The sequence below is a fragment of the Sinohyriopsis cumingii genome, chromosome 12 (genome assembly GCF_028554795.1).
Source record: "Sinohyriopsis cumingii isolate HCF-2022 chromosome 12, ASM2855479v2, whole genome shotgun sequence".
Taxonomy (NCBI): Eukaryota; Metazoa; Mollusca; class Bivalvia; order Unionida; family Unionidae; genus Sinohyriopsis; species Sinohyriopsis cumingii.
In genome coordinates, this window is record NC_142972.1 from 116,099,292 (window position 1) to 116,121,771 (window position 22,480).

The 22,480-nt window shown below is 40.2% G+C and overlaps 1 protein-coding gene across 1 annotated transcript in view; it reads right to left on the bottom strand.

Moving 5' to 3' along the window:
* Window positions 1-22,480, bottom strand: part of LOC149787301 (uncharacterized) — a 98,943-nt gene that overhangs the window by 66,592 nt on the left and 9,871 nt on the right. Inside the window, exon 5 of the mRNA XM_089977839.1 lies at window positions 806-971. Coding sequence (XP_089833965.1) covers window positions 806-971 — 166 coding nt within the window. The remainder of the gene's footprint in view (window positions 1-805; window positions 972-22,480) is intronic.

Genomic DNA, 22,480 nt, shown 5'->3' on the forward strand with positions numbered 1-22,480 from the left:
GAAGCGTATTTGCGTTTCTATGTAGTGTTTTGCGTTTTTATGTAGCTTTTTGCGTTTTTATGTAGTTTTGCTTTTTTATGCAGAATTGCGTTGTTTTGCGTTGTTATGCTGTGTTTTGCGTTTTTATATAGTTTTGCGTTTTCATGTAGTTATGAGTTTTTATGTAGTGTTTTGCATTTGTATGCAGTTTTGCGCTTTTATGTAGTGTTTTGCGTTTTTATGCAGGGCTTTGCGATTTTATGTAGTTTTTATGTAGTGTTTTGAGATAATTTGTTTCAATCTACACGCTGATTAGAAAATAATTTTAAACTTGGTAAAATTACTCATCATCATCTTCTTCTTTTCTCTCTGTCTCTGTCTCTCTCTCTCTCAAATTTCACCAAGGGAGTTATACTGACTCTATAATCGGTTGATTTCGATGTCTTTCAACAACTTAAACATCGACAGTCCATGCGCTTGTCCACCCGTCCAAGTATCTAGTGTGCTTGTATGCATATTGTCCAGACTGTGGCATCTTGTACTACAAGAACATGTATAGTTTAATGGCTGTCTCTTAGACAAATGTGTTCTAATGCCATTCTTTCAACAAGATTGCAATATTCAGGGCCGGATTAAGGCTAAAGGTTTAAGGTCATGGTCCGGGTTTAGGGTTAATTCAATATGGAATTTAGGGGTTAAAGGTGGGCCTACAAAATATGAGAGCCCATGGTTATAGCCCTATTATCTAAGATGTTTATCCAGCCCTGAAGCCATTCATGCATAACAATGAGTTTTCTTCGTATGAAACCTCGGTAACAAATTTTACCTTGCATCACGAGCAATGAAATATACATGTGGCCACTGGAAGGCAAAGCTTTCTATATCTCCATCAGTAGATTTTACTATCGTATAAACAGAATTATCAGGTGTCCGTCCACGGCCAATCATCCTTATCTCTATGCCCTCCGAGAACAACAAAAATTCATCCGGAGCTGGAACAAGATATTTATAAATTAGTAGTACTAGTAGTAAGCTTTGTTTCTATTATTGTTGTAGAAGAAAATCAGTAGTAGTAGTAGAAGTAGTAATAGGATTAGTTAGAGTGGTAGTAGAAATAATGTTAGTATTAGTAGCAGTAGTAGTTCTTCATTTGCTGTCGGTTTAGTTAAAAGTTCTGAAGACAACACAAATAACTATGTTGACACATAATAATGCTTAAATCGTTTATTCTGAAGAACAGTAGAACTTAGGTCAAGTAACTTAGTAAGCTCGGCATTATTATTAAAGTAAAGAATCAGAACACTAGCATTGGAATGGCCCCAGGTACTTTTGAAAATATTTCTTTGTGATTTAGATGTCTCTTTCCCTAGCGACATTACATGGAATGTCAGGGAAAGTCTCAATCCACCCATATATATAGTGAAACAAGGGGCAAATTCAACTAACTTGCAAACGCTTGATCAGGCGGATAACATTACAGTGATAAGGAAACGTTCATTCAAACGTCAATACAAACTAATACATTCAGTACATTTAACTAAATGATATATTGTTGTTGTTGTTGTTGGGTTTAACGCCATTTTTCAGCACACGATAGGCTATACATGGCGGCCAGTATTAATGGTGGAGGAAGAACCCGGGAAAACCCCGGAAAGAACCACCGACCCTCGAGAAGCTACTGGCAAGCTTTCTCACATACCCACATTGGCTGAATCTTAGACTCGAACCGCCGCAGACAGAGGTGAGATGGCAGTGAACTAAATGATATATATATATATATATATATATATATATATATATATATATATATATATATATATATATATATATATATATATATATATATATATATATATATTCTATCTCTGTACGCAAAAACACAGAGCCGTCAAAGTAACTTAGATTTAAATTTTCGTCGATACAAATTTTAAAGACATAACTGGGATACTATTTGGTCTCGAAGCCAAGTTGCCAAAATTCCCAGTGATTTGAAGAAATCTATCGCAAACAGAATTTCGAGGGAACAGCTTTCAAAGATCGGGTTCCTCGTTACTGTTGTTTTGTTCTATTTTTGTTTTTGTTTTTTTCTTTGGTTTTGTGTTGGCTGTAGTGCTTTTTATATTTGTTACATATTTCTTCACATATGTGAACAAATACTTGTTTCTTTCTTTCAACTACTTAATTTCAACATGTCTCTGATATTTCATTATAGAAATTCACTCGGTGTAAGGACTTGTAGAATTTCTCCGACGATGAAAGTAATGATTCAAACAAGGAAGAATATTCTTGCGCGACAGGATTTTGAATGTTCGCTGCTAAAATAGAAAGAAAAAAATTCCAAAATAGCATGAAGGAAAAATGTACATGAGATCAGGATTCCAATGGCAAGAGAAGACTATGATTTAGTTGTAGTTCGTTGATCGTGGTATATTATGTCATTTGCCGCAAAATTTATTAAGCCTCTTTCTGGTATCTGTTATGTGATTCAGCAACAGAAACATTTATACCAGGATCAATTCAGAAAAATCCCACCAAGACAAAATAAACAACATTAAAAAGTCTTCAGTGGTTGTACAACTATGGATACGGGTAGCAGTTGAGAAAAATGGTGGTTCCGGTGTAGTGTTAAATTTTGACCCTCGTTGAATTCTGACCCGCCGGGTCATTTTTCAACGACCGTGATCAAAATTTCACGTTAAAATCTGACCCTTTTTTAAATGTCCTGTTAAATAACGACCCAGATGTAGTATCACATTTTGACCCTCGTTGAATTCTGACCCGGTCGGTAATTTTTCAACGTGATCAAAATTTCACGTTAAAAATTGACCCTTTTTAATGTCCTGTTAAATAACGACCCGTTCAGGTGAAATTATAACCTTAGGGTAAAATGTTCTGTTATCAAAACTCAACGTTGATTTTTGAACCACTTCTAAAGTGAAATCAACTTATTACTCACTGAGCTGTGTCTTTCTTAATTTTTTTTTTCTTTTAAGGAAACAATTGTGTGCAATAGAATGTTCTTAATCTGTCACTATCGTAATTCTCTCCGTTATACTTTTTTTTAAAATGTCCCAAAATGCGGAACATTTTCAAAATAGCTGAACTTTGCTTTGGACAAATTAGACAAACTGATAAATGAATGACTATGTTTCACTTCGGTAAAGTCGCAAGGTTCAACAGGGCAGGTAAACAACTGAATAGTATATTAGCGATGATCAGGAGCGTAGCTGCCTACAAGGCAGCTGCCTACACAGAATTTTGACAATTTTTTCAATGGTTTAAGTTTCACTCACGAAACCGATATGAAATCTATGTTTATATAATACAATACATACGGAAAAGAGGATTCATTAGAAGCAAAAACACGAACAAGATAGTAGCAAACTTGATTTTATTGAGTCTGTTCATAAGAATTTGATGTTTTCTTTTTATTTTTACAGTATTAAAACAGTACCAAGGTTCAGAAAGTCTCAACAAGATGCATGAAATGCTATCTCAGAGCCTCTAGATTGTAACAATGTTGCCCCGTACCCACACACACCCCAATCCTCTAGCAGTTCGAGGCATCGCCGTTCAACATGCCTAATCATCAATCATATACTAGCTACGTCCCTGAGGATAATTATAACAGTAAATAAGAACCCGTGAATAATGAATAAACCTTCTACAGTCGGTTTAAAGATGCATACTAATGAACGACTTTGTCGATTTGTTACTGTAGGCAGATAGGGTAAAATTAGGATTTTATTAAATGAAAATGCAGGTTATATATATATATATATATATATATATATATATATATATATATATATATATATATATATATATATATATATATATATATATATATATATGTGTGTGTGTGTGTGTGTGTGTGTATTAGCGTTCGAATCCCATTGAGGGCACTCTTTTATTAATTTATTTCAAATTGAATTTTGAAGTATTGATATGCAATTTGTTCTAACGTTTTCTAGTTTATAATGTATTTTTGAAATTATTTTTGGGAAATGCATATTATTTTATTTTCATAAACATTCTGCATTTTAAAGTACAAAATAATATTCAAGCGATACGACAAAAAAGGCGTGGCGATGGAACTCTTGTTAGACCTAATATGCCGTGTATGTTTCTGAAGTGACCGCGCCTTCGCTTGCGGTTTATATATACGTGCATTTAAGACATTTTGATACGATCTTAAAATTGCACACCGGTACTCTTAAAATCGATAATGCTAACTGTTTTGTCATGATATTACATCAAATAAAAATCTCAGAGATGCATCGGCATGTATTATGCATTATATTTTTTTATTAAAAAATCATATCGATTGGGAATAGAACCAATGACCCTTTCTTGATAGACAAGATTTTTAAAAACTTACAATGGCATGCATTTTAATGCAAATCATTTCAACTGTTATCAATATACATGGATAGAACTTATCTCCCTATAAATACACCAATGTTTATAACGGTTATCATGTAACTATCGGCCGACAATACAGAGAAGCAGAGATCAATTGACAATGTTTACGTTTAGACCAAATGTAAACAATATATATATATTTAAATTTTAAAAATACCTTCCTTAATTTTATTACAAAAAAAACGTAAAACCCGCGGCCGTAAAATATCGCTAATTTAACACGATTTATCTGTATTAAAAGATTTCCAAAAATGACATCCTTCACTTGGAATTAAATTATATTGTGCTTGGGTAGCGAACATTCCATTAATCTTTTAAATTCTGACGAATACAATTGAATAGTTGGGAGCAATCAAGTTTCCAAAAAACAAGCAAAATCTCTTAAGTTTTTGCTACATTTAAACTAGTATTATGTGCTATTTGTTCAAAATCCCTCAACATGTAAGGGTGATATGGAGCGGAAACCAAATATATAGTCTATTGGACCTTTGATCACAAAATATCACATTTAGCATGAACCGACAAGACTGGAATCGGCTCTCTGAGCATAATCTCAACCACAGCCACAGACTCTTCCTCCAGTAGTACAATTACCTGTGGTTCGCCCAACTGAAAGCTGGGAAGAAGAAATAAGGAGGCCACAACATCCTAGACTGCGACATAGAAGAAGAGAGAGGGAAGTTTATATTATCCCAGAGACAGAAGATTGGGGTGCTGAGGCTAATCATCAAGCCTCTGCACTCCCATCTACTACAATCAACTGGGATAATTACTGGAGCAGAAGATGTGTTTGTGGAGCAAGAACTGGAAGGTGCCATCACTAACAGGTGTATGTGGAGTTCTAAAAAACAGCCCTTTTCAAGGCTAACCAAAAATTCTAGAAAAGAAACACTATTCAATTTGCCAATGTGAGAATGTGGAGTAGTGTTTATATAAATACTCCCTCCTTTCCTGGTGTAATTGTGTTTGTGTGTGCGTGTGTGTGTGTGTGTTTATGGGTTTGTAAGCGCTCACGTACGTTTGTGTGGATGATAGATTATTGGGTTTTGTAAGCGCTGAAGTACGTTTGTGTAGATAGTAGAGAGTATGGTTTTTTAAACCTTCACGTGTATGGATAGTATATTATGGTTATGTTTCTGCTTTTCCGTGTGTGGATAGTAAATTGTGGTTATGTTTTTAGCTTCCCCCGTGTGTGGATGGTAGATTTTGGGGTTTGATTTGGCATCTCTGCGTGTGTGGGTAGTAAATATTGGGTTTATGTCTGCTTCTTGGCGTGTGTTGATGGTAGATTGTATGGTTTGATTTGGCATCTCTGCGTGTGTGGATAGTAAATGGTGGGTTTGTTTCTGCTTCTTGACGTGTGTGAATGGTAAATTTTGGGTTTGATTTGCCTTCTTCTCGTGTTTGGATAGTAGATTGTGGTTATGTTTTGGCTTTCGGCGTGTGTGGATAGTAGATTGTGGTTATGTTTTGGCTTCTCAGCGTGTGTGGATAGTATATTATGGTTATGTTTCTGCTTCTCCGTGTGTGGATAGTAGATTATTGGGGTTTGTAAGCGCTCACGTAGGTTTGTGTGGATAGTAGAGTGTGTGGTTGTTTAACTTTTCTTTTGTGTTAATAGAATAATTGGGTTTTGTTTTTGCTTCCCGGTGTGTGTGAGTAGTATAGTTAGGGTTTAATTTGGCTTCTCCCCGTGTGTGGATAGTATGGTTTGGGTTTGATTTGACTTCTCCGCGTGTATGGATAGTAGATTTTGTGTTTAATTTGGCATCTCTCTGTGTGTGGATAGTAAATGGTGTGTTTGTTTCTGCTTCTTGACGTGTGTGAATGGTAAATTTTGGGCTTGATTTGGATTCTCAGCGTGTGTGGACAATATATTATGGTTATGTTTCTGCTTCTCAGCGTGTGTGGATAGTAGATTGTGGTTATGTTGTTAGCTTCTCCCGTGTGTGGATGGTAAATTTTGGGGTTTGATTTGGCATCTCTGCGTGTGTGGATAGTAAATGGTGGGTTTGTTTCTGCTTCTTGGCGTGTGTGGATGGTAGATTTTGGGGTTTGATTTGGCATCTCTGCGTGTGTGGATAGTAAATGGTGGGTTTGTTTCTGCTTCTTGGCGTGTGTGGATGGTAGATTTTGGGGTTTGATTTGGCATCTCTGCGTGTGTGGATAGTATATAATGTGGTTAGTTTTTTGTCTCATTACCTTTGTCTAAATAGTAGATAATATGAGAAGACAAAAGTAGGGGATGTTTTCCTTCACGTCCGTGCTTTATATATAAATGTAAAAAGGGCCCGTCATTCTCGCCATTCTACGGAATAAGCGAAAAGAAGATGGTACAGTATCTGACTTGTTTAACCAGTTGAAGGAGAGTTGGTATTGGATGATAGATCCGGAGTATGTAGTGGAAAGACTTGAAAGAGAATGGAAGTTTCCACGCAGCTTGGACTTTGCAAACAATCTGAAAATAGCCAGGGAGAACATTGAAGGGATGATAGAAGAAGAGGTAAAGAAGTTGAGAGGTTTCATCTCGCCTGAATATGTAAGAGTCGGAACATTGAAGCAGTCTCTTGAAATTGTTATCAAAGTCAGGTGTTTTTTTGATGATATCTTCAATTTGACAGGGTGGGCTTTTGTCAAAACGGGACGGGGCCAAGTCCAAAAATGCAGAAGAAATTATGAAAAGGGTCTTGGAAGAAGAAGTCAAGAACGTTAAAGACACATGGGCAAAAGATAGGAAAGAACAAGAGAACAGAAAGAAAAAAGAAGCATTTGAGAGAATGAACAAAAACTGGATGAATGTCCAGGAGAAATGTAGAGCGATAGGTCATCCAGACTGGATTCCTGAGTTGGAACACAAAAAGAAAGGAATATTGGGAAAATTTAGGAGATGGATAAAGAAATGGAGAAAGTAGAAGAAGAAAAAGCAGAAGAACCAAATGACTTTCATGCCTAACCCTCCAAAAAAAAATATTTTTTAAATGTGGTATCAGTGTTTATATTCCACGATATATTCCCATGTTTATTTCCCCTTCACGTTAGGCAGGCCCATGATATATTCCTATGTTAATTTTCCCTTGACGCTATACAGGCCCAGGTCGTACTTCAAAGTACTTGTCGCTATATCGTCCCACGGGACCTTGTAATGGTAATTCCCATTGTCGCTATAACTCTTGTCGCCATATCGTCCCAGGGTGGTTTGTAATGCTAATTCCCATAGTCGCTATAAATCTTGTAGCCATATCGTCCCAGGGTGGTTTGTAATACTAATTCCCATTATCGCCCTATCGTCCCACTATACTACTCTAATGTCTTTCTTTAAATGTTGGTCTACATCTGAAAGTGTTCTACAGGCGTAGGCAATAATCTTTCCATTATTAGTTAATAATGTACCTAGACCGACAGGAATTGCATGTACAAGTAATTGCGTTTCCTTATTAGGATCGAATTACGCTATTATTGCGTTATTTTATTAAATTCTGTTTGAGTTTTTCAAACGCTTTATCGTTTTTCACTCCATTCCCACGGTTGATTTTGTTTGGTTAAGGCTCGAAGAGGGTCATTGATTGTTTGATGGAACGCAGCAGGCGAAGTACAAACAAAATTACATTATATCCATTTCAAATATGGAAGATAATTATATTCATAATTTCATTACTACATGTACTGCATTGCATTGCTTTTGTTGATTTTATACATACTAAGCATTTCCTTATTGATGATTCATAAACCCATGTATGCATAACTTAAAACAATATCCGTTAAAAATGACCCGGAAATCTGATCAAAATTCAACGCTGCGATCAGTTTTCAACGACTGTGAAAATCAAAATTCAACGTTAAGAACTGACCCTGGGTCAACTTTCAACGTTAAAAGCAGACCCGGAGGGTCAGAATTCAACGAGGGTCAAAATTTAACACTACACCTGCTCACTTTCATCACTGCGTGATGAAGGAGTGGTCAGAAGAGCTTCCATAGAACTCTACTGTCGGAGAATGGGGTTTCTGGCTTACTTGTTCCTGATGCCTTCAAAAAAGTGCTCACTATAGAAGAAAATGGGGGTTCAGGCTCACCTGCGTAGTCTAGGTGAGTGTGATCCCTAATAGAACTCTATTACTGTGTTATGGGGGTTCTAGCTCACCTGTGATCGAAGTTTATTTTTGCTCACCTACGTGGTCTTTAGAGTGAGACCTTCCGTGGAACTGGATTACGGGGGTTCTGGCTTACTTTCATAACTGCGTGATGAAGGAATGTTTCCACTGAACTGTGGTATGGGGGTTCTAGTTCAATGTATTAGAGAAGTGTTTGTAACATAATGATGTCTCTTCCATTTTATCCCTGGAGTGTAGATAAGTTGGGTTAGAGTGAGAAGAGCTCTGATCCAGAGCTTGAATTAAGTGGGGAGGAGTCTCAAGAATGGTTGAAGCGTGCGAAGGAGTTGATAGCGTACGCGAATAAGGATTCGAGTTATGTGCCTGAGATGATCTATTGTGAAGAAAATGAAGAAGAGGAAGAGGAGGAGTGAGTGAAGCGTAGTCATAGTCACCAGCATCCAGTCCAGCGCTAAAATCAACAGTTGAACCGTTTTCATTTGTCAGAGCCTCAGCGAAATTAATTTTATTCCTGGTTGAATAAGGTGACTCGAATGCAGTTAGTGCATTGTGCTAAATTCATAAAATTTGAGTATGTGTTTAAGCGTATCTTGGAGAAGATGGGATTTCACGAGCATGCTTTGGAGCTTGATGGAGGAGGACGATAAGATTATTTTGGAGGCGGTATCGAAGTCAGAGAAGCAGTGGAAATCCACGAGTTGAAGTGTTCAGAATAGCCAAACCACTTGACGAGTGGTTTTTTCCCTTTGGTAGAGATGACTTTTTCAACTGAGATGTCCTGGTTTGTCTTTTGTAATTCATGTTCGTAAAAAGACCCTTGGATGGGTTCCCCTGAGGAATCATGGAGGGTGTAGGTAATGGTAATGGTTTTTTGAACGGTATCGACTACAAAGACTTCTTCCGTCCAGGTGGGAGTTATCCTTTTTAGAAGGTGAATTTTTGTCTGCTGATTCTGACGCGATCCCTACTTTAAATTTCGATCTAAAAATAAGGCCTCTGAGACCTGCTGTTTTGATCTTTGGAGGAGGCTTCTGCGGCGGGTCATTCGAATGCTTCGATACCAAGTCTGATTGTAGTGGTCGACGAGATCTGGCAGGAAATCTAAGTGTCGGTTAGCATTATCGCTGGTAAAAATCTTTACACATGCGACTTTTTAGAATTCGGTTAAATTGTTGCATGACAGAGGCATAGAAAGGATTACGAGTGCTGTACAGAGTGATGTTATGTTTTTGAAGCCAGTCTGAGTCGGTTTTATTGTAAAATTCACTTCCATGATCTGCCCAGAGTTTATTGGGTTTTCGCGTGAGACTATCCAGTGCTTCTACGATGAAAGTTCCTTTTTGTTTTTAAGTGGAATGACCCTTTCTTATTTACTGAAGAAGTCAATAACCGTCATGAGTTAGTGGAAACGATAGTAGTAGGCGCTCTAATCACTCATATCGACGAGATCTGCTGACCATGTATCGTCTACGTCTACAGAGATGACTCTGCGTTGTGGAAAATGCGTACGTGCGGGTTTATGCAGCTCATCTGTGAGACAGATGCCCAGCTTATGTTTAGTGCCAATGATGTCTTGTACGAGAGCTCGGTCTGCACATTCTGTGAAATTTTTAGGCCTGAATTCCTTTAAGTCTCTCAGTATGACGCTTTATCATCGGGATGATCTCTGTAGCAGATATCGTGACGCATTCCAAAAGCATCGACATCGTTGTATGGTTCCTGACCTGGAAGTGGCTGATCGTGTTCATCCAGTTGTTGTTCTTAGGGATTCCATGGCCCTGTATATATATGTTCTGGCAATTTCCATGCACCTCTAGGTCTGGGAAGTTTTCCGATGAGAGCATGAACATCCATAACTCCCCCGAGAATTTGTCTATGTCCGCATACTTTACAATCTCCCACGCACATATTTCTTTCCATTCGAAGGTCTTTGCAGCTCGTATTGAGCTCGCAATATATACAATGATGCATGTTGTATACATTTTGTTAGATGAAATGTGATTTGTGTAGATCCGCACACAGCACATCTGGATTGGATCATGAGGCGTTTATATTTGGTGACCACCTGGACGGGGTTGGCATTCTCCGTCTTGGCTTTACACTTGAGGTACCACGAGTCCATGATGGATATTATTTAAGATATATAAGATAACCACAGCGATATATTTCTACAGCTGGGGAGACAAGTTGGCTTCGACTGGAACGTATGACCTGATGACCCTATATGAAATGCTATTATTTTTTCGATAGCCACGATGGGTGATGGCACGCTTTTGTCAGTTTTGCTTGACATGGCCCATGACTGCTTTTTGAGAAGCTCCGGTGATGGCCTCTTGGCTTCAGCTAGTCCTTAAGGCCATAGGATGTTAGTGAATAACTTGGAACCCATAGTTTTGATGAATGGAACGGTGGCTGGGAAATGATGCCTTCGTCTCGTTGTCTTAGAGTTGTCATTTTCCTAGACATATCTATGCAATGATATTGATTTTTCCACTGGGGACATCGAGTGCACTGAGGTGACTGGAGCGTAACAGAGATAATCCACTCCTGGAGCCACCGTCCATCGGATTTCGATGTCGGCATCAGAGTCTTTAAGACGCTCGGTATGTTTAGGGACATCGAAGTAAAAGATGGGATACAAGTTAGCAAAATCTTCAAACGAGATCTGCGTCCCTGTGTCGACGTCTTGATACTTCTGCATGGTTTCTAACAGTATCATGTAAACGCGATAATAATGTCTAGTTCCTACACCGAAGTTCTTGCTCTAAGTATTGTCTGGAGTTGATTCGGACGTGAATGGGAGATAGACCTACGTTATTAAATATGAGCTTGTTTTGAGTTTGTGGTTGAAGAGCGTTACGCTGCTCTGCAAGCTGAAAGGAGACGAAGACGTGTCTTTGATGTTCTTTGTCTGGATTGGTGGCGACTCTCCACGAGGTGTCCTTAGCCACCGTAAAGAGCTGAATGCATAGTGTTTTGGCGAATCTAGCCAGCGTCTTTTCAATTCGAGTATGTGCGCATTGGAGAATGTGATTGTTTGGTATCCACATCGTTAACAACGTCATCGGCAAGAGCTGCTAATCTGTGCATGTATTGGGCGGATGAGTCTCTTTCCAGCACCAGCGTGTGTTTTGACGCCTCTGAAGATGGTACGGTTATCTCGACATACACCGAAGATGCTGCTGAGAAGAAGAAATATGCAGATCTCGTGGCTAGTATCCGTCAGAGCACGTCGAGGAGAAAATCCCACGTTGTAGGTAGAAGTACTTGCGAGAGAGAAATTGGTTCTGAAAATATGTGCTATCACTTGGCCATCATTGCGCAAAGTTGCCTCAGGAATTATATTCGTAACGGCAGCAATTTCGTTACTCACCACCGCACTTGTGTTAGTATCTCTGAACCATCACATGTTGGTGGCGCACGATCGCATGTAATCATCGCTGTACATGATCCAGTTTAGGATTTTACTGGCTTGAGGTAAAGAGCCAATGATTTCTTCGACAGTCTGATTGTTCAGTTGACATTAAGCCGACTTGAATAACGACCATCCGTTATTTTGGAGCGTGATTTGCGCATTGGCTGCATAGTCCGCTGGTGGGACGGCATTAGTTTTTATTTTTTCCGCGGATTGCAGAAAGACTTTATGGGGAAGCAGGTACACATAATTGTCACGCGTCTCTATTTTTTGATGGGTGCTCGCGTTGAGATTGATGGTGTTAGTGTCATGATACTCCTCATCTTCGCATTCGGTGGTGGAATCTTCCACGGCAGCATCGTCGTTGAGGAGAAGATAATCGGGAGTGAATCTCAAATACGTGATGCTATGCTATGAAAGTGTGATAACAAATTTATTATCATCATTTTAAGCCATACCCCGACATGATGGCACCCAAGGATGGTGCTGGTGTACCTTGTATCTTTTTATCAAGGTCTTGTAAAATTCCTACCGCCGTTCGTCCTGCTGAGGCAACTCCCGTGGTGCCCGCTTCGGCTGCCTTGAGAACAATGGGTTTAGCTTTAACGGAAATACCTGGAATGGCTGCTCGTACGGAAGAAAAGAGGGTGTATAAAACCCATCGACGATTTTACGTCGGTATATGCGTGATGGTCTCATCGTATCTTTATTTCATCTGCGAACAAGTTTTTGCGACGTACATGCAAATAATTGATAATTCTTTCGTTGTTGTTATTGACGGCATTTCCAGACTGATTGATCAGTTACATGGTGATTTCCGAGATCGAGTACGTGTTTGTGATGAGAAAGTGAATGAAGGGATTTGGACGATTGGCATGATCGAGCCTGGAGGAATGTAAATGGACGTGGAATAAATCACGTTGGCGGCTGAGTCGACTGAAGATTGGGATCCCTGAGTGATCGAGCTATTGATGAGAAGGCTGTTGACATCGGTGATATTGACAGGTAGATTTTTTCCCTCGTACACTCCGTTTTGAGTCAGAGTTGTCGCAGCGCTAAATCCTAGGAGAGATCCGATGAAGTTTGTGGTCAAATCGTACAGCGTAATTTTCTGCGAAGGTGATACGAGTACGTAACGTAGAGTAATTGGGTTCGATTTTAATGTTGGCCGAGAAGTCTCCGTTGGCGGTGATCAGTCTGGAGATTTCCGTGACAATGTTGGTGATGTTATATTCTCCTGGAGAGATCGTGATAGTTTTTTGTTGAAGAGCGATGACGTACGATAATCGATTGTTGTTGACAGTGCCATTGAAGAAGCTTCTGCAGATTTCAGCTGGAATCAAGGCGATTTCCTACAACAATTGTTGGTCCAGTTCCAAGAGAGGATTAAACCTCACTGTGGACGTGACCGACTTGGAGTCAAACAACAGCGTAGTATCGTCCACGTCGTCTATATCATGTCCTCGTACAAAATGCGATACTGATAGAAGGTGACGAGTTTTTGATCCAGAAGATGATTGAGGAGTTCGACCAGTCCGTTATCGATGTCTACACAAATTATGCCCGCTTGTTTGGAGGCGATCAGTAACTTGAGAGGTAAGCCGATCTCGGTTGGAGTGTGAAAGTAGCGGACGATGCCTGCACGACGGAGTCCTTGTGTAGTCTTCTATTGTTAGTTCTCCTGCTGATGCTTTATCACGTCCGAGTTTTCAAGCTTACCCTGTTTCTCCAGCTCTGGCATTTTACGTACCATGTCAATATCTTCACGAGTAAGAATTTTTTGTATCATCGAAAACAGATTCTTTTGATTTTGATATCTTCTTCAGATACCTCACTGACCCTTACTCATCCCTCTGAATCAACCCGAAAGCAATACGACTACTTGTCGTTGACAGATAATCCTCCTCTTGTGGCACTGGCAACACTATCCCATGAGCTTTTTCTTAGGATCCCAGACGTTGTGCTGCTTTTTTGATCAGCTGAGGACCACAATCATATAATGCTCTGGTGCGTGTTTCTTTGTGTTGATGTTACTGGTGTTCATGGTTTATATTCAAATGTCCTTTGGGGCATCGATATGCTCTGGAAATTCAACTAATAATGAGGATAAAGTCAGTCGCTCTGGAGAAGGCATTACGGGTCGTCTTAACATGAGCGGTCACAGTCTTACCAACCCAAAAGGCTGTGTAATCCACCTCCGGGCGCCAATGCCGCGCGATATTCTCAGGTGAACAGATTGGCTCAGACAAAGTTGTCGTTGACGCATAGTGTCATGACGGAAAATCTCAATATGGGTGGCCTGATTTTGTATGGGCTTCCTTCAGCTATGCCAGGAACTTCTGAACCCGTGAGAGCCTCCGTTCTTGATGTATCACTGGCTGAGAAATACGATAAAATGGAATGTCGCTGTGACTGGAGCGTTATCCGTTGCAGGGCAAAACACAAGCAATCTCACAATGTCCACACCAGCTTCTGGAACAACGTTTCAGAATTCAAGAAGTATGGGAGTCAGTACTGGACTCAGCACCAAAGCTACTTTGGAAGGATTGGCCGCTCCATCTGGATCGACAGAGAAGCTGGAAGAAAATTACACGTCCATCGTGATTCAGACCGTGGAAGGACTTCGTGTGCACAACGTGAACTGCTACTGGCTATTTGATATTAACGATACTCAATTTAGCCTGTACATGATTACGTCTATGCAAGGTAAAAAATTATACCGAGTTCTTATTTACTGGTCGATCACGGATAATACCCAAGCAATCTCGTACTTTTAACTCAGCCCCTTTGGAGGCAGGAAATTATCCAAAACAGGTGGAACACTCAGAAGAATGCTCACTATGGTGGCGGGTGCTAAACTGGTGGTAACGGATTATACACCTACGGCCAACAACAATGTTGCCACAAAACATCGATGTGGATACGCGTCGTGTCAGATACAGAGTGGGATACGTGACCATTCCCTCTGAACACACGGCTAATCGCAGTGGCATCATAATTTCAGCGTCATCCGAATACTCGGCATCCTTCCGAGCCTATCTGGTATTTTCAACAGATTTTGTGGCAGCTCCTGCAGTTGGAAACGAGTGGGCGACCAACGGAGTCACTTTTCATGTTTTCTGTAGGTACAACTGACTGAAGCCGTGGCGATATGGAAATTTAGGGTCAGAGGACGAAATAGTGTCAGCGAAAGAATTCTCCCGTGGGGACTCGACGGTGTCAAACTTAATAATATTTCGGATGCCCTATACACCTGTGCAGCCACGATAGGATCTATCATGCTCGAAATTGTCATTGTGGCCTCAAGTACGTACATGAATATTCCACGTTTAAATTCATTCACGACACTCACAGCAGAACCACACAATCGTGGCTTGAGTTATTTTCAGATTTTCACTCTGGAGGATTTCATATAGAGCATGGCAGAAATCTAGGGCATCGCCATGGAGTTGTACCAGTTGTTGTTTGACGATACGTATAGACAAGAGGCCTCTTATGCATCCAGTGACCAGCATGTGCTGAAGCAGAAGACGTGAGTACACGGAGCGTTATACGCAGTCAGGCAGGCGGGTAAAGTCTCTCCGGAAGAGGCCTACGAGTGATGGAAAGAGGACGAGTCCGAACGATTAAATCTGTCAGTGGGTCAAATGCGGTAGTGGGCCTCTCCGACAGTCCATCGATCGCTACTGGATGGTCTTTAAATTTTGTAACAATCGAGAGGCAGCACCGTTAGTTAAAACCATCGAGAGTCTTGTCCATAGCATTATTAACGAATTATATCAACACCTCGTGGAAATTATCGTGAAAACATCGTACTTCAAACGAAGACGATTTGGTGGTCGAAAGAAAGATGACGAGGCTCATAAAAATGATCACGGCTGCATGGACAAGGTGGTCTCCAGGAAAAACATTTTCGAGGATATCGAGCCCTGCTTGGGTCTATCAACAAACGTAAGTTTTCAGCAAGTCGGACTGGAGTACGTGGACGTGGAGACGATCATGGCGGTGATGGCGCTCGACGACCGTAGCGGCGAAATCGCTAGCGATGAGGCACCTTTGTTTTAAAACATTTAGGCTATGGAAGCGCTTTTTAACGTGATCATCTTTTGCTTGTATGGGAAAATAGAACTCAATGTGGCTGTGGCTCCCTACGCGTATCTAGAAAATGTTCAACTAGAGAAAATAGAGCAGAAGCTGAGTTCTGTTTCTAAAAAAGTAAGTGATCTTCCACGAGGATACTTTGTTTCTGTCACAAAGGCCTCTCGGAACTGCCGGTTAAGATCAACAATCGACAAAATAATCGAAGGAACCACTGGAGTCCATGGTTCACAGAGACAGAGATTTTATATTTCAAGCAATCAAAGACTTTGAAAAAGTCCATCTTAACGTGGCAAAAATCGCTCTGGTGTACTATTATATGTACCGATATCACTGAAAAATAGCGGACAAGGAGTTACACGTCATAGAATCACAACAATATCTGGACCGTGTGAATTTGACAGTGATTGCTGAGACGCTGTCGGATCTCGTGAAATTAAATCAACTGACCAAAATCACACAGGGTTTAAACATATATCCTCTGATGAAATGTATTTGCACCTCAGATTCTTAAAGGAGTACATACACAACTTGCACTGCTGCTGCAGAGTTTAGTCGACACAGAATGATCATCGACTTTAACATTATCGACGAAAACTTACCTATAGAGCAACGTCACAAGCTATTAGCGTATTATCGCTATTACCACCGGAGAGTCTACGTCTACAAACACGCGTACCGACGTTACAAGCGCATCTTGAGAGTCATTTCGATGAATCCGCTGATCATAACTACTACGGGCGTGATTTCCACAGGTGCACTAGCTAATCCGGTGATGTTGATTTTATCCGGAGCTGGACTAACTATGCAGTCACTGATGAAACGTCTCTAGCCAAGATCGAAGGACAAAAAAGTACCAAACAGGCTATGCTGACCTTTCAGAAAATGCTCAGTGAAATTCGTTGGTATCTGAGAGGAGCGACTTTCGATATGACGTTGCTGATTAGCGAAATTAGAACCATGGGGAATCTCATTGTAGACATGGTGAAAAATCAATGTACGACTCTTAGCCGATTTGAAAAAATATACTATCAAAAATATAAAGAGAATATCCGACTAAGAGGTCTTTGTGATCGATGTGATTTTTCATCACCCCGAAACGCTCCACGAAGCCATTGCCAAAGTCTTACGAAATCACGTGGCTGTGAACATCGAACTGACGTTGACGAAAGCACAAGTATCAGAGCGCGGCCAGGCCTTATTGACGCGAGAGCAACGGTAAGATTTATCCAGAGATGGCGTTGTGAAAATCTACTACAACGAGCATCTGATTAGGCAGCGCTGCATGCGATGTCTGAGCGAAAACACGTTGAAGAAAATTTTAAAATTATCTTAGTCTAGAATGCCTTGGAGGAGGTCAAACGCCATGTGGATGATACGCGGTATTTGACCTAAACCATTATAGAAAATCGGAAAGATATCGAGGAGGCCATCGTCAACGCGTTGTATCCCAGCATCGATATCAGCGTAGATCTCACTCTAACGAAAGTGGTTGGCACAGGGCACGATCTCGTATTACTCACAGAGGCTCAGCAGGAAAAACTCCACCACAGTGGCACGCTTACCATCTCGTACGGTAAAGAGCTCATGTGCAAGCATTGTATCTCTTGCATGCATCGAGAAGAACTCATTGAGCTGCTGTACAGATCAGTATAATAACATGCACAAGGAGTGAAAGCATGGATTTTGAAAAAAAAAGTTTGCTATCCGTCAGGTCTTATATCTAAATTGCACACCCGATTATCTGACTTGTCTCCGTTGGAATGAAAAACGGAATAGCCGATAGAAACCTCTCATCGATGTGCTTCAAACACAAAGCGATGATATTATATCGTAGCCCTCACTCCATGGATGAACATGTGAACGATGAAATAAGCCGTCGTGCTAAATCTCACCACGTGACTGATTTTAGTTCATACTCTACTTACCTCTCCTTCCGTATTATCCTCGTAACGAGTAAACACGGGATGCACTTTCCACTGTGTCATGCTTAATCTTAGCCAGAAACTCGTTCAACAACTCAGAATGGTTTTTGGATGTCTGGGTCGTTTTGGTTTTTTCGCATTAATATTTAATCCATCGGATGTTTCGTCCACAGCAGCGCTGACACACTTGGAGCTGACCATGAATTCCTTCATGACATCCCAGAGATTGTGTAATCCTTGGACTTCCACGCTTAATCAAAGCATAATGCTACGCGCAGTACTCTCTCGCACAAGACTTGTTGCACTTTTCCCTAGTGCCCGAGAAAACCGCACACACTTGTTAGTACCACGTAGAGGTATGTTGCTATATAATATAAAATAAATATTTTGTGCTATGTAATTAAGGAATGCAAATGAAGAAGCAATTAAAGACATGAATTACAAAACTATGTTATATAGTATCTCTATCATCGCAGGCATAGACTAAAATCTTGTGGGATATGGAAAGCAAATTCAGGTGGATCCAGGAAAAGAGTTTATTTTTCGTGATGATATCGCTCGTCGACTAAGGAGCATCGCTCAGTCAATACAGAGTACTCCGGTGACCTATCCCAGATCAAATGTTGTGCTGTACGAATTTACTGTATTGCTATCACCATTTCGTGTACATGGAAGACTTCAGTCGATTATGGCGATCTCAGTATACACAGCATAAGATTCATGGCTATTTCTGTTATCGCTGCTTGCAATGCTTTCCTCAGTCTGTAAAACTCACTTCTCGTCGTGATACTGTCAAACCTACATGTCGTTCAGATGCCACGTGAGGAAGCATTACAGTTCGACAACCACAACAATCAATACACGCGCACGTTTTAGATCGTCTTCGACTCGGAAGCCATCCTTGAAAAAGTACAAGGACCTTCGCCAGATCCCATCCATTCTTTGACTCAAATATAACATAATCATATGATATTGTGTGATCGGATATAAAATCTGCTGCTCTGCTGATGAATGTTTGTCTTCGTCGTACCAACAACAACGGTGGGAGGACTGCGTCATGTGCTTCTTTTAACTGCTCGTCACTGAATGGAAACGCATCAACGAAGTTTGAAAATCCAACACCCCTCACTCCACTCGCCTCCTATGAACTCAAACAGCACAAAGCAGCACATCAATGCCACACCTGTGAAGACTACTTTCAACCTCATGATAAAAATGTCAGCTATCATTGTCATATCCCCGGCCACTAAAGAGGAGCTGCTCATGCCGATTGTAATCTATGCTTCAAAGTTCCAGACTTTCTTACAGTCATCGCTCATGATCTACGAGGACATGATGGACACTTCATCATCGGAACACGCAGACATCTACGAGTCAAGACCCTTCTCGTTGAAGTGGGAACTCACATCAAATGCATCCCCAAAAATTTCAAAAAATACATGTAGTTTTTATAGGTCCCTTTTGTTTAATCGAGTTTATGGAGTCGTCGTTAGAAGAACTCTCTCAAACATGCCCAAAGTTCACGCATCTCGAAACAGAATTTGGAGATCTTAGTCCTCTCCTGCAACGAAAAGGAGTTTATCCCTACGAGTACATCGATGCGTGGTCCAAATTCGTTAAAACCTCCTTACCTGCTCTGGAAGACTTATATTCTCACATAAATCTCTCCCACATCACAGAGACAGAGTATCAGTTCGCAAACAAGATATGAAATGATCTAGGTTGTCACACTTACGGAGATTATCACCATCTGTACTTGAAAACATACGTACTTCAACTCATGGATATCCTCGAAAATTTCAGACGCACGTGTCTAGATCATTACCAGCTAGATCCACTCTGGCATTTCCCCTCACCAGGACTATTCTGGTATGGTCTTTTCAAGACGAGTCAAGTAGAACATGAACTCTTCCAAGATCCAAATATGTTCATGTTCACAGAGAGCATGATTCGAGGAGGCATCTGCACCATCAGCCAAAAGCACGCTGTGGCCAATAACAAATACATGAAACACTATGATCATAACAAACCCTCCACCTACATTCTATATCTTAATTTCAATAATCTCTACGATTCTGACATGTCACAATCCCTTCCCGTAGGAGATTTTCAAAGAATCACTGGAGAACAGTTCCTCCAAGGAAGACAAGCAGTATGACTGGGTCTGTTTAGTCGAATTCGATCTGGCGTATCCCTCTCATCTCCATGACGCTTATAACGATTATCTTTTCTGCGCTGAACCACTCCTCATAACACCCTCCATGCTTTCTCCTCCATGACCCCAACAAAGAACACAATTCGTCATCGGAGATGCCAAGATAAGAAAGCTCGTACCCAATCTTCATCACAAGCACACTACAAGATACATTATCGACTACTCGAACAAACTCTTCAACATGGACGCATTTTTAAATAAATTTACCGAGATCTCAAGTTTAAACAATCTCCATGGATGAAATTCTACGTCGACTTCAATACCCAACAACGCGCCAAAACCACAACGTTCTTCGGAAAAAATCTTTAAACTCATGAACAACAGGGTCTTTATAAAAGCCATTGAAAACATCAGAGGCAGAAAAAATAAATCGAAATCATCAATAACCCACGACGACGAGATAAACTCGTAGCCAACGATAACTTTGTTAGCATGGAAATCTTTGACAAAGAACTGGTCGCCATCGAATCCAGAAAAACACATCTCATGCTCGATAAACCCATCTACGTCTGTCCAGCCGTTCGCGACCTTTCCAAACTGCTCATGCTCGAGTTTCATGGCGACTTTGTCCAACGACACTACGGAGACAAAGCCATATTACTCATGACCGATACCAACTCCCTTGTCTACGAAATTTGCACTGACGATGTCTACGGAGACCTCTATCGACATTGAGATCCATTTGATCTCAACGATTATCCAGAAACAAGCTCATTTCACTGTAAGGCAGTAAAAAGAAACCTGGAAAATTCAAAGATGAAACTTGTAGAATACCCATCACAAAATACATAGGACTTCGATCCAAAATGTATTGCATCACACTCGAGGAAGATACTATCACGAAATAAGAAAAAGGAGTAAAAAAAAAACAGTCATCGGTCACATTGCCACTATCGATCATTACAGACAATCTTTACAGTGACATCTACAATAATACTTCATGAAAACTTTTAGATCACAAAGACAACAAAATAGGACTATGCTCCTTAGACGATAAACGCTAATCCATCGACGGTATTCACATACTCGCCCATGGACTTTATTGCACAGAGTGAGCCAGAAACCCCATAATACAGTATTAATGTTCTATGAGGGTTCACACTCACCTAGACCACGCAGGTGTGCCGGGACCGCCATTTTCTCCTAAAGCGAGCGTTGTTTTGGAGACATCAGTAACAAGCGAACCAGAACCACCATTCCCCAGTAGCAGAGTTCAGTGGAGGCTCTCCTGCTCACTCCTTCATCACGTAGTGATGAGAGTGAGCCAGAAGGCCCATTGCTCTCCTCTACTATGGTTTACCTCAGGCCTCATCGGCATTCTACAGGTAACAAACATTCTCCCAGTAAGTTTTTCTATATTACTGATATTTTTTATGCGTTTCAAGAGACAATATACTTGGTCCACATGGAGATGCTTCATCCGATCATGGCAATTGAAATGAATGAAATTCATAAACAGGCTAGTGGCACCTTCCTGAGAAAGATATTTACTAAATCATGGACACTGTTCATAAAAGGGCCAAGTTTACGCAATTTTTTAAAAACATAAGTTCGGAATTTACCATAAATAATGATTTGGAAGGATGCTTCTATTTATAAGGCTGAAAAGGACCTTTTAAATAGGCCATGGTTTGACCAGAAAGTATATTTTAGCTAAATTTAGAACATTGCTTGTTTTTATTTACAGAGGGTTCAAATGAGACCGTTGCCATATTCAAATGATGATGCGTTCAATGTATGTATCTTCTAAATCATGGTTCACATAGACGAGAGTGAGTTGCAAGAGTTACTTGTCCCTGTCCTCATTATCCTTGTCACAGTACACTTCTTCACTAAACTGTGTACCTTAACTAAAGATCCACTGGTACCTGATTGGTACTGAAATCATGAAAATAGTACGTTCCAATGCATAACTCCTTACAAAAATATATAATACGATAGAAGGTTAATAACTCCAGAAATTGCAGTTGTACATATGGCACTTGCATTCTTAGTGGTATTCGCCTTTAGAGTGAAATGTCTCGGCGTTCTATTTGTTTTAATTTTCCTTTTTAATTAATCTTTATGAGTAAGCTAAGTGAGAAGTTCAGAAACATAGAATGCCAAAAATTATTATCACTTTCGTCTGGTCAGACACTACAACGTTTGTGCCCGATTATCATTATTTTCAATACTGTGTGGCTTTATAAATACACCATCACGCCAAATACAGACAGCATTATACATTGTTTATAATTATTTGATTAATTTTCACAAGACAATTGTCATCAGCTTTCATTTAAAAGAAGAATTCCAGCTGTCTCAATGGCCACC